General features: G+C 44.0%; 1 protein-coding gene across 4 annotated transcripts in view; it reads left to right on the top strand.

Annotated features, from left to right (window-relative positions):
• RPTOR (regulatory associated protein of MTOR complex 1) overlaps nucleotides 1-12,392 on the top strand; it is a 118,579-nt gene that overhangs the window by 40,918 nt on the left and 65,269 nt on the right. For all 4 annotated transcript variants that reach the window (XM_048964961.1, XM_048964962.1, XM_048964963.1 and 1 more), the window contains exons 7-9: nucleotides 2,753-2,812; nucleotides 10,697-10,797; nucleotides 11,703-11,847. In XM_048964961.1, coding sequence (XP_048820918.1) covers nucleotides 2,753-2,812; nucleotides 10,697-10,797; nucleotides 11,703-11,847 — 306 coding nt within the window. The remainder of the gene's footprint in view (nucleotides 1-2,752; nucleotides 2,813-10,696; nucleotides 10,798-11,702; nucleotides 11,848-12,392) is intronic.

Consider the following 12,392-nt stretch of genomic DNA (forward strand, 5'->3'; position numbering starts at 1 on the left):
TGCTGATGTTATTGTCAGTCCCTGAAGGCATAAACAAGCTGCAAGAGTAATTTCACAATTTTACATTTGGAGAAGGCTGTAATTGTCTGGGCTGCCTGAAGAACCTCCTTACGTGAGGTTATGGTGCTCCTGAAAAGTACAGGAAACCCCTCAAGCCAAAAATAAACGAAGTTTAAAAGCGGCTCAGACTCAGGAATTTTAAATGCACAGCTGTGTGCACTGGGACCCACGTGCAGCAAGATTGTCAGTGCCTGGGAGTAAATGCTTGACTCCTGACAGCTGATTTTGTGTTGGGTCAGTTGCACATTTAAAGTGTTTATTTCCAATGTATGCATTTTGTGTTTGTGCTTGAAGGTTTGGGGGTTTAAACTGAGCCAATCCCCTGTCCTACACTTAGACTTCTCTAACTAAACTGAGTTTCAAAACATTCCTGGGTTATCTGAGAAAAATCTGAGCGTTGTTATGCATGTTACTGCTTTTCTTCTCTATTGCCTGGTGTGTATTGGTACTTTTACTGCAGCTCTGACATCTCCTGCCTGATGACACCAAGCATCCACTTGAGACATCACGTTTGGAGCCTTGGAGTAATGAGAGGGAGGTTGCAGATACAGGATGAAGGAACATTCTGTTTACAAGTACATTTTCTTGGCAATCACTGCTTGTTAGAGAGGAAATGCAAATGGTCTGTTAGCAGTTACAAGGGGTCTTAATGAACTCATCTCTTTCGAATTTTCAGAGGTGGGGATTTTTAAAACAAGTGCACCAATAGATCAAGCACAGACAAGAGCATTAAGCTCCCATTCAGGCGGATATAAACAGGTCTGTGATGAGGGCAGGGTGTTTTTCTTCTCTAAGTCAAGTGCAGTCTGGTTGTATTTCCTCAACGTTGAGGAGCCAAGGCTTGACCAAAATAGCCTAGATGTAAGTTGATTTACATCTTTGCCCACAGTGCAACTCCCTAAGGAGAGTGCAAAGTGACAGCTGTGCAACGCATTCATTGTGTGAGCATGTTTATAGCTGACCCTCAAAGGTGTGCACATCTCACTGCTGCAGGTATTGGAGGAAATGTTGGCACAGGGGCATTTCTCACGTACACATGTCCTGAATATCTGTATGCACGGGGAAGCTTTCTGCTTCTTTGTCTGAACAGCTGTAACCGAAAGCCTCGTGCTCAGAAGAAATCCTTGCAACAAGGGGGCTCGTATATTTGTTTGCCCTGAGGCAAACCAGCACTGGGTGAGACCCTGCTCATCAGCTCGGGGTCCCTTGCTGCCTGCCCAAGGAACCAGGCTGCACTTTGGGGCTGGCAGCTCATCCTTCTTCTGCAACATGCCTTGCTGCTTGCAGCTCTGTCCTATTAATCTGTGAGCTTGTAAAATATTGCAGAGTGCTGAGGTCATATCATAACTCACATGAGAGGCTTCCAAAGTAAATACAAAATGCTGTGTGACACGGTGATAGGTGGAACCCTTTTCTTTGTGGAAAACAAATGTGTAACAGCCCAAAGTTGTGCAGGCTTTGCTTTAATCCTTTCAGATATGTCGGAATGCAGAGACATTGAGCAGCACAGCGAGGAAGTGTTTTGGCATCCACAGTCTGCAGGGAGATTCCAGGCTGATTCCAATAACCCAGTTCTGCCGTGCTGAGATCTGCTCGCAGTGTTTGTCTGAGAGTGGTGTTTCCCTCAGTGGCTCTGTAATGCAGCTCTGCGAGGTGTCTGTGTTTAAGGGATTGTACTGGGGTTCTGCTGTAGCAGAAGATAGTTTCATAGATAGTTTCATGCCTTTTTTTTTTTCTTTTTGGTGATGGATGGCACACACCTCAGGAAAGCAGCCTGGAGAGCACTTAGGTTTTCAGAGCCCATCCCTGATCTTGGCAATAATGGATGTCCTGCAGGCAAGGGGACCACAGGGACATCCTGAGTGACTGAAAGGTTTCAAAATGACCTCGGCACATCTTGATCTCTGCTGTGCTAGGAGAAAGCCTTGCGGATGCTGGTGTCATGGAAAGGAGAGGCTGGGGAACCCTGTCTGCTGAGGGGCCTCAGCTCCGGTGTAGGGGCTGAATACCAACCTCTTGTGCTGCACAGTGAGCTCTTCCACAGCAGAGAGCGGATTTCTGAATGCTGAGAAGCAGGCTGGCATCGTGGTGACACGAGAGGAAGTCATTTCTCCAACTGACAGCTCTGCTATTCCTCCTGGAGCTGTGGTTTCCCAGCTCTGCTCTCCGAACCACAAAGCGCATCCCAGCAGCAGCGGGGCTGTTGGCCGTGCTGCCTCCCACCTGCACCCAGCACAGTGCTGTGCTGATGCAGTCCTGGAGCAGCAGTACTTGCAGTGCTGAGGAAGTGGAGTCAGCATTTCTTTAATTAAATAACTGTGGGTTTTGGACATGACACGTTGCTCCCGGCCTCCATCACCTGCCCTGCCTGCAGCGTCGGCTCCTCAGGGATGCTGGGCACCATTCCCCTTTCCTTCCCTGCCCAGGGACCCCGCTTCCCCCACGCACTGGAGTGCTGTCAGGGTGACAGAGCCTGGCTCTGACACTCAGCACTGGAAATGGCCACATGCTCAGGAGTGTGACAGAAGTGATGGGGCCCTGTGTGACTCTGGTTGTGCTGGGAGAAAGTTTTCCACCCAAACTCTATTTTAAAAGCAGAAACACTGTAACAAAAACCTTTTTTTTTTTTTTTTTTACACAGACCTGTTAAATATACAATTAGTGTGTTTTGTTTTTGTTTTCTCCCCCACAGGTTTTGTATGCAGAAGAGTGTCAGACTGGTGCCTGGAGTCACGCTGGATTTGATAGAGAAGTAAGCCAAATTTGACATATATTTATATATATATATTTTTCCCCTGTTGCTCTATTTCCTGGCTATTTTCAGCATTTCACATGTTTATCCAAGGGGAAATTTCTTTGCAAGCCTTGCACAGGGTCCCTCCCTGATGGGTTTGCTGTCCGTGTCCCATTGCAGCCAGCTCTGGTCATGGGCACCTATGGGGCAGACGTGCCCACCCAGCATCACCAAAACCACAGCAGAGAAGTGCTCACCAAAAGCATTGCCTTTCATTTCCCTGCTATGCTGTCCTGTTACCCTTTCTCCAGCAGTGTTATGTTTCTGACTTAACACTGAAATGAGCTATAATCCTTCTACTCAAACAATATTTGAGCGTAATTGCTGATTCTGAAGCAGCTGAGGGAAGAAAGCTGTTCGTAAATCTCCTTCAGTTTATACCAACAAGCTGGCCTTTGAAATAATAATTGCCCACCAGGGTCCCTGCTGGCTTTTCACTTTTTTTTTTTTAATGGGAAGCGTGTTCTTAAAGTCAGGGCAGTGGATGCAGGCACTCTGTCCTCCCTGTGGATTATTTTTGAATATCCTATTCTGGGAACATTGCTACACGCGCGCAAAGCGGGAGTAATTAATTAAACACTGTTCAATTTCTGAGGAGTTTGGATGCTAGAAATATCATTGTCAAGATGAATTAGAGCCTGCATGTCTGCTGTTCTGATGTGTAGGTGCCCACAGCCCAGTTACCATCCTTGGTCTGAGACAAAAACTGTGGAACTGAGAGGCATCCTGAAGGGGCTGAGGAAGCAGGAGCAGGGTAATAAGCTTTTAAAAGGGAGAGATATTTCAGACTTTCTTGTTTTTCTGGTAATCTTCCGAATGGTGTCACAAAGTACAGCAGTGGCTCGTTGCTCATGCTGCCCATAGCAAACTGTGGGTGATAGCAGAGGCAGTGAGGTAAGGTAAGGTTGCATCAGCTAACATTTCTTGTTCAGGTTTTGCTTTAGCAAATCGTTCCCTGTTGAGTAACTTGCACGCTTCTCATTCTGATGAGGTTAAAGATGCTTCTCAATGCCATTAGTTCTTCCACAGGGTGCATTTTAAGCATAGACAGGCTTATCAGGAGAATCTGGGTATTTAATCATGGCAATTTTACACGTGAAAATTTGATTATCCTCTCATCTCGGTTGGAGAAACAAAGCATTGATTCTGCAAAACTGTATTTCAGTGGCACTAGTCTTAACCAAAATTAAAATCATTTCTCAGCTTTCTAAAGCAAACACGAGACCTGTGAGGCTGACAAGCAGATGGTTTAAGCTGTATTTATTTCCAAAGTTTAGTTGCTTCCTGCCCTAATGCATGTCTGGTTATTCAAGCCATATAACCATGGACTGCTAAAATAGGATCTAGACATAAATTGCTTCCAAACCTAAACCAGTATGGCCCACAGTGGGAGATTGTTTCAGGGATCATTTAGGGAGCTCATTTGAAGAAATAGGGATGACTTCTTTCTGAACCAGTGGGCTCACCATTGGTGCAGGCTGGGGTCTCTTTGGGTCACAGAATAAATGTGGTCCAAAATAGTGACTGTGTTACGTTAACTGTGATTAACAGACTGCTACAAGAGTGTGTCAAAGCAGAGAGCATATGGCAATGTCAGCGACAGTCTGAGCCAGGTAGCTCAGGAGTTGGCTTCCTTCATGGAAGGAACCTTCATGTTACTGAGGGTTAAAACCTCTTCAAATAATGGTTTACTGAAAAAAATCATCAGTATCCTTGTTGATAAATACCACAGCGAATGTGGATTCTGTAGGGTCAGAGAATCATAGAATGAGCAAGGTGGGAAAAGGCCCTCAAGGTCACCAAATCCAGGATTGTTTTGAAGACCCTCTTCATGGAGGCTGCACTAGAAATAGGTTCCTGTAGATACCAGGTATTGAAACCCTCACATAATAATATGCTACGTATCATCAGTTATAGAAAACACGTTTTTTTATTGCAGTCCCCACTAGAATACTTCTCCATTTGCCTTTGTGTGTATTGTAATTTATAATTTAGTTGTCTTTAGAACTGTGGAGAGAGTTTATATTCTAATTAGGCTGCAGACTTTGGGACTAAATTAGTCTGCACCTTCTTTGAAGGGCCCAAACTAATAATTATTTAGGCTGAACCGGCGTCCTGATGAATAAATGCATGGTGCATCCTGATGTTCGTTTCTATTACAGATCTGAGATAAAGGCAAAAAAAAAAACCCTCATTTAGAAATAAAGATGTTTGCTGGAGCCTGGCAATGAATTGTAAAGGAAAAAAGGAGAAGTTTAGGTCGGTGGAGTGCTAAGAGTTGGGGTAGCTCTGGCTGTCCCTCGTGGCAGCACTGATGTCAGGCATCCCTGCTGGCTCCGTTGGTCCCTTCTGCTCGATGACAAGTTGTCCTGTCATCTCACAGCTGGCTGTGGGGCTCCTGAGTGCAGGGAACCGAGGCTTTGTTCTGCCTTTAGACATTCTTAGTAATTCCCTAAGGGGCAGTATAGCTTGGTGTATGGGCTGTGAGCTGGGTACCAAGAGCTGGGGCTGTGTGATTGCAAGGCTGCCCTGCATTGCCGCACAGGCTCTCCCTCTTGAAATCGCGTTCTCAAAAGAGTGACAACAGTATATTGCTTTCCCAGGAGATTTTTCCCCAGGTCCATTTGGTGCAAAGGGTGAGAAATCTTGTCCCCCGTTGTCATGCTTTGTTACAGAGGGCCTGTTCTGGATGTCACATAGGCAGGAGGCCGTGGGAGAGATGTGTCTTGCTGCAGTGCGCTGCTGCTGCTCCCAATGCAGAGCGCCCATCTTGGGGCTGTCACTCACCAGCACAAAATCTATTTATAACAATCACTAGAAATAACAAATTTGGGACTAAAATTAATTTTGTTTCCATTTTAAGCATTATAGACTGTCAGGGCCCAGAAATTATTAATGTTGGAGTGCCTATTGATTATTGATGGTGTTCAGTAGGAGCCTGTTTAAAGACAAAGTAGGAAAAATAAAATCCCAAGATATCACGCAGCAAAGGTAATGCAATTGGAGAACATGTAGAAATTTTGCTGTCGTGTAACAAATATCTCCTGTGTGTGCCCTCAGAACTTAATTAATCAGCTGTGTCAGAATGGTAAATTGGGGGATGGGCTGTGGAGTGCAGCTGGTTAATTCCTAATGCTTTTTCCAGGTGATCTCAGCTGAAATCATGAGCAATGTGAAGTTACAGTTCAACTAGTGCAATTTCTGCCATTCTGCAACTTTGTTTTTTTAAATTATTTTAATTAGATTTATATTAGGAAATGCTTAGTGTGAGGATGCTGTGCCATGCTACCTGTCTGCAGTGGGTACTCGTTGGTACTCGAGTGCAGGGAGAATGCTTCCTTGGAAGGCACTGAAACACTTCTGTTCCGTAGCAAATCTGGTTTTACTGAAACTGACTATTTAATGTGATCACTCTTGTTACAGGGAAACAGCCTGTAGTGTAGGCAAAGTCTATTGTATATACAAAGTGAAGATTGCACTCAACAGGATGGTTTTCATGGCAACACTTCTTTCGTATCTTTGTGCAGAACGACGACGGGATTGAAAAGTGGTGTGCAAAGCCTGACAGAAGTCTCCAACAAATCATTGGAGAACTTCAAACGTTTTGTCTTTCTCAAGGAGTTTGCCAAGGTTTCAGGAGCTGCATCACGGCGGCCCTGTGCCATTGGTGTGATTTGTGATGAGAGCGCATTGTCTTTGAGCCCATTAGCTGTGCTGATCACTTCTAAGCAGTTCTTGCCAGTTCAGGAGATTGCTGCAGCACATATGCTGTGTGCAGAATTGTTTTACCATTTTCTGTGATATACTCTCCTCTTTTTTTTTTCCCTGAGGCTATAAAATGTGAAATATACTTACTTATTTTTCCCTATGCTAAAATTATGGTGAATGTTTGCAGCTATAAATCAACGCCAATGCGTTTTGTTTTTTGAAGTCTTCAGTATCATATTGCGTATCTCACATTGTATGTATTACAGTACAAAAATAGAGGTAATGGTGGAGCCCATCCAAAGGGAAAATCTGGCATCCTTTGAAGTAAATGCTTCCCCTGTAATTAAAGTGATTCATAGGATTTTGCTAAATTTCTGACAAGGACATTGATGTTAACACCTAGCACGAGCTCCTTAGTGACCCTGGCATTTTGTAGTCTTCCCTTCTCACAATAGACTGCAGTGATTTAGGTCTTTGTAAAGGCGTCTGTCAGGAAGTTGATGGAAGAAGCAGTCGAGAGTCCAGAGATGTTAAATTGAAGCCAGCGGCTGAGGCAGCCTGCCCTTTTTTCCTTTTCTTCCCCTCCCTCCAAAATAGTTTTTACAAATGAAGCCTGCTTTGTGCTTACTGTCAAAGGCTCTCTGGTGATCATCAAAGCGTAATGAGAAAGACATCAGGAGAAGTGATGCTAAGATGATAGCAGTGTTCCTTGTGGGGGAGAATACTTCTGGGGCGTTGCAGCCTGCTGGCTACGTAGGTGCCTGTGCAAATACAAGGTATTAGAAACTTCAGTTTAGAATCACAGGACAGGTTTGGAAGAGCATCTTGTGGAAGAGAAGTGTGCTGAGTCTCAGACACGCTTCATCTGAAAATTTTTATAGTGAAACTCTGAAAAGATTGCAATAGTTAAGTGACCTCTACTCCTCTGAGAGACATGTAGATGGTGAGTTAAAAAATACAAAACAGAAACCCCACGATTGACTATTTCAAATAAATCTGTGGTGATCAGGGTCTACTGACACTGAGCAGCACTGTGTTAAACCCCCGTCAATCACTCAGCTCTTCATTTGAGCGGTACAAGCCGTCCTCTGGTTTCTGGGATGGGAGTTTGAGCAGTCCGATCTAGGAGCAGAGAACACGTGTTGATTTTCATCTGTCGATTTATCGTACTGACTGTTCCAACTTTAATTGATTCCTGTGTGCGGCACAGAGAACAGCAGTGCTGCCAATTTCATCCTAATGGCTCTTTCTAGCTCTGCTTCAAAATCGGAAAGCCCTGCTACGGTTTGGCGCAGTTATTGAAACGTATTGCCTTTCATTCTGGTGCTATTCCACACTCTCTACCCTCACCATTAACACCTAATGCATAGGTTTGCAAAGCGCTGAGCACCATTAATCTTCGCAGTGCTGGAGCTTGTACCTTCCTGAGTGCGTATGGGGGCAGAGAGGAAATGAACTCACCTGATGACACGGCAGATGTGCGAATGACGTCCTGTTAATGTCTGCTTCGTGACTGCAGTCCCTACAGGCAGCTCTGTTTCTATGAATCTGGCAGCTCCTCTTAGAAAGCGCGGTTGCTTGGTGCAAAAATACCGAGTGTATTTTAACAGCCAAACTAGAACCTGTATTAAACTAACAAGAAGCCATTTTTAGCCTTTCAGTGCAAACAATAAGCATGCCTTGCTCCCTGATAAAGCAGATTATTCAAATGAAAAGAGTTTCTAAGGTTGTGCTGCTAGCATCAACTTTTGGTTTCAGCCTGTCATTCCTGCTTCGTGCCATCAGTAAGATAATTATCAACACACAATTTGCATTTAATAAACAGAATCTAGTATGAACTGTATGCAGAGCTCTCCATCTGCTGTAAAGATTCAAACTCCACCATGAAACACTATTTCTCTTTGCACTGAAAGCTGACTTGAAAGTGGCCTTTAGAAGGCTTAAGCTCAGCATTTGGCTTGCAAGGAAAACCTCAACAAGGAAGGCTTTGGTTTCTAATTAATAGCATTACAACTTATGAAATGCTGTTATTTTGCTGCAGAGGGTGTTCTGCAATGCAAATATTGATGTGAAATCCTCCTAAGAGCGGTTGTGTGGCCTTGTGTTCCCTCTGCTTGCTCTGGGGGATCAGTTAATAAACACTGTTTCAGAGCTGTATATTTTTCCTCTGATATCAAGACAGACAGGAATTTTTTATAAGATGTTAATTTCTATCTATTTCAGAAATGTATGCAAGGGAATGTGCTTCATCTGAACCTGCATAGGGAATGCTACTGCCATATGTATCAGAACAACTCAGCATAGACAAAGCTTTGCTCTTCATATAGATTGTCTTGATACTTTCACTATATGAATTTGTTTTTCCCAATGCAAAGCAACAAAGCATTAGAAAGGATATCTGAGAAAACTGAGGAGGATGGAGCAGGAAGCTGAGAGACCTTGAAGAACAATTCACAGCTTCTTTGCTTTCCCTGAGTCCTGAGTGCATGTTGACATGGTGCCCAGCAGACCTCGGGCTGCTCTCTTGACTCACAGCAGACATCACTTGCAGGTCCTGCAGCTCCTTTGGACTGTTGTTATGGCTGAGCAAATACAGCACAAGCTCAGATGGGTGAAATGAATTTGAGCACCTTCTTTCAGTTCACAAAAGCGAGGTCCTCCCAGGTGGCAAACAGGACAGCTGCTTTCCTTCCTTCCAACGTGAAACGCAGCTGGGCAGTGCTGTGGTGTTTTTTCAGTTACAACCAAAAAGCAAGCAGCTCGATGTAGCTCATGGAAACACTTTCAGATCACAATCTGTCCCTCCATGGATCACAGACTGAATCTCTTAGGTTTGCATTGTGCTGGCAGGCTGCAGTTTGGTGCTGTTCTGCCGTGCTGAATCCCTGTCAGGCTGTCCCTGGTGCATTGATGCCTGGAGTAACAAATGGGCAGCCCAGGGGGATGGGATGTTATCTGCTCTGCCCTTCTGCCTATCTCTGGCTACAGCTTTCCACCTGGCTGCTCCTCAGCAGAGCTAAATAGCTCGTGTTCCTCTGAAGCATGTGTGCCTGAAACCTTTAAAAGCATTCAGTTGCTTCCCTTTCTTAATGATTAAATGCTCTTCTTTCTTCATCCACTAGCACAACGTATTCATTAGCATGAGGATTCTTCCCTCTGATGAGTGTTCATCCACGATGCTCAAGTCTTTCTCTGCTGCAGGAGTAGCCTTACATTTCTCACTCCATGGCATCATGAATGCTTGGAGGAATCGGTTTGGTTTGCTTCTGAAGAGAGAGGACGTAGCTGCTGTAGTCACAGCAAAGGCCTTCGCTGTGACAGACCGAGTGCCAGCTCAGTCCATTGCTGCTTGTGTGCTGTAATGGGCCTCTGGCTCCGAGGAGGTGTGCTTAGAAGCAGATATTTAGTAACGTGCTGCTCTTTTATTCCTGTAGAATCACTAGTTGGTCCCCTGCTTTTGCTTTGTCTGAGAAAGGGAATAGATCTGTGAGTACTTCAGCTTTTTGGAGGATTTGAGTTATTTTTTCCTACCTAAGATAGAATCTTAAAGACGATCTTGCTCACTTTCAGTGCATGTCCTGTGTGTTTGCAGTGCCAAGAGTCTCTTGCTGTTTGGAAAGCTGCCATCCCAGCTATTGATCACCACCACTTTTTTTTTTTCCCTACATCAAAATATTTGATAAAATTAGCAATTGGATTCCTCAGCATTTTTTGTACCACAAATAGACTCCAGATATGTATTGCTGACAAGATGTTGATATTTTTAGGGTTGACACAGCACTCCCTGTTGCAGCCTGGGTAGGTGTGCACACTGAGCAGATGGAGGATGGCCATGAGCTCCGGTGTGAGCCTGAGTGCAGCAGCAGAGGCAGTGCTTTGTGCTTCCCTTCATGCTGTGCTGGCAGTCTCCTGGCACTCTGGGGGGAAAGGAATTTGTTCTCTTCAGCAGAGAAAGAATAATAAAGCAGAATAGGAAGAAATTATTATTTTTTTCTTACGTTATGCTTTTTGTGCATATAGGTACCACCGTGACAAGTGATACAGTTATAGAGTGACTGTGTGCAACGTGTTTAAAAAATAAAAGCCCAACTAATAGGGAACGTCCTTGTTCCCCCTTCCCTTCTTCCCCCATAGGATTCCTGGAAGGCTGAATGACAGGAGAACTCCCCTGGGAGAGCTGAACTGGATCTTCACAGCCATCACAGACACCATTGCGTGGAACGTGTTGCCTAGAGGTACGACTTGGGCAGGCAAAGCAAGTTTTCATCAGGAGGGAGTGTTGCTTATTCAAAGCAGGATGAAGAGTGAGAGAAACGAGACGCTGAAATAAGGAGAAAATTAAAGCTTAATATTGAAAGAACAGCTCAGGCATGATCTTGAGGCTACTTAAATTTTTTATATTCGTTCTTCTCAGCAACAATTTCAGCAACATGGTAATTAGAAACTAGGAAGGCTTTTTCCAGTGCTAATGTGGTTGCTTTAGCTTGAATAATTTTCTTACTGTATCTGGAGAAAGCAATCTGTTTTCTTGCAGCCTTTGTTAGCATCATGGAAAAAACAACTTTCTCTCTCTTTGCTGATAACACCGTGTATCTTTTGCCGAGTAACTTCACCCCATTTTTCAACCTCTGTTCTGCTCTGAGTTCATTCTCTAGAGCGTGAGCGGCCAAATTTGTATACATTTGTATGCTAATGCTCATTGCTGCATAAATAGTTCTTTGCCCTTCTAGGAGATAGTTATCATTTGTTATCTTTTACTGTTCATGTTGGCTTTTTGTGAGCACATCAAACTGCCAGTTAGTACTGCAGTTCTTTATTAAATGGTACACACAGGTCCTTTTCTCCCTTACAATTTCCAAATCACTAGAAGTGAAATTTTGTCCAGAAAGGGTAAATCCAGCCTGAGGTAGACAGTAATTACTTATTTTCATGTGAAATGCAGAGTAATAGCGATGTTTTAAGGGAACTCAGGGCAGATGTCCTTTAAGAGTTGGGATATCCTGCCACTAAAAGACTCTTATAGATTCTTCTGTTGTTGTTTGAATAAAATATTTACATATTTTTATCACTTAAGTGATTTTTACATAATACCTCGGGTACTGGAGTTACGAAGGTGCTCATCTGTGCTATCTCTTGACAGATCTTTTCCAGAAGCTCTTCAGGCAAGACTTGCTGGTGGCCAGTTTATTTCGTAACTTTCTCTTGGCAGAAAGAATTATGAGATCCTACAACTGTACCCCAGTCAGCAGCCCCCGCCTGCCCCCAACGTACATGCATGCAATGTGGTAAGTCACAGAGTTCCTGCAAAGGCTGCTGCTGCCTTTGGGAGCTTTGCCTGGGGAGCTGCAGCCATGAAAGATGGTTACTACTCGAATCTGCGCGGTGCTTTACTGATGAAGTCTGCGGATCAAAAATGAAAGAGCACGTGGCAGTGTAAATACCCATCTACTGATTTATTTCTTCTCTTTGCATACGTGCACGTGATGCAATTCTGTAATACAGAAGGTTCTATTCAGCTGTGTAATCGTTCATGCCAAATAGGAAGGGAATGGGACATCACCTTTAGTTGCACGAAGCAAAGCTGATCCCCTCTGATTGCAAAGGGTTGGGGGCCGAAGGGAGAAAATCATGACTTGCATTGTAGACTCTTTTGCTGCAGACTTCATCTATTGTCACTGTTGCTTTTAAGATGATTAACAGAAATGGAGGTGGCACAGTTACATAAAGCCTCTTAAATGTGGTTTTGACTATCAAACAAGCATTCCATGAACGACAGCAATACAAATAATGTTAACAATAACAATAAAAATGCTTGCTTTGATTCTAGAAC

This window comes from Lagopus muta, chromosome 18 (assembly GCF_023343835.1).
Source record: "Lagopus muta isolate bLagMut1 chromosome 18, bLagMut1 primary, whole genome shotgun sequence".
NCBI lineage: Eukaryota > Metazoa > Chordata > Aves > Galliformes > Phasianidae > Lagopus > Lagopus muta.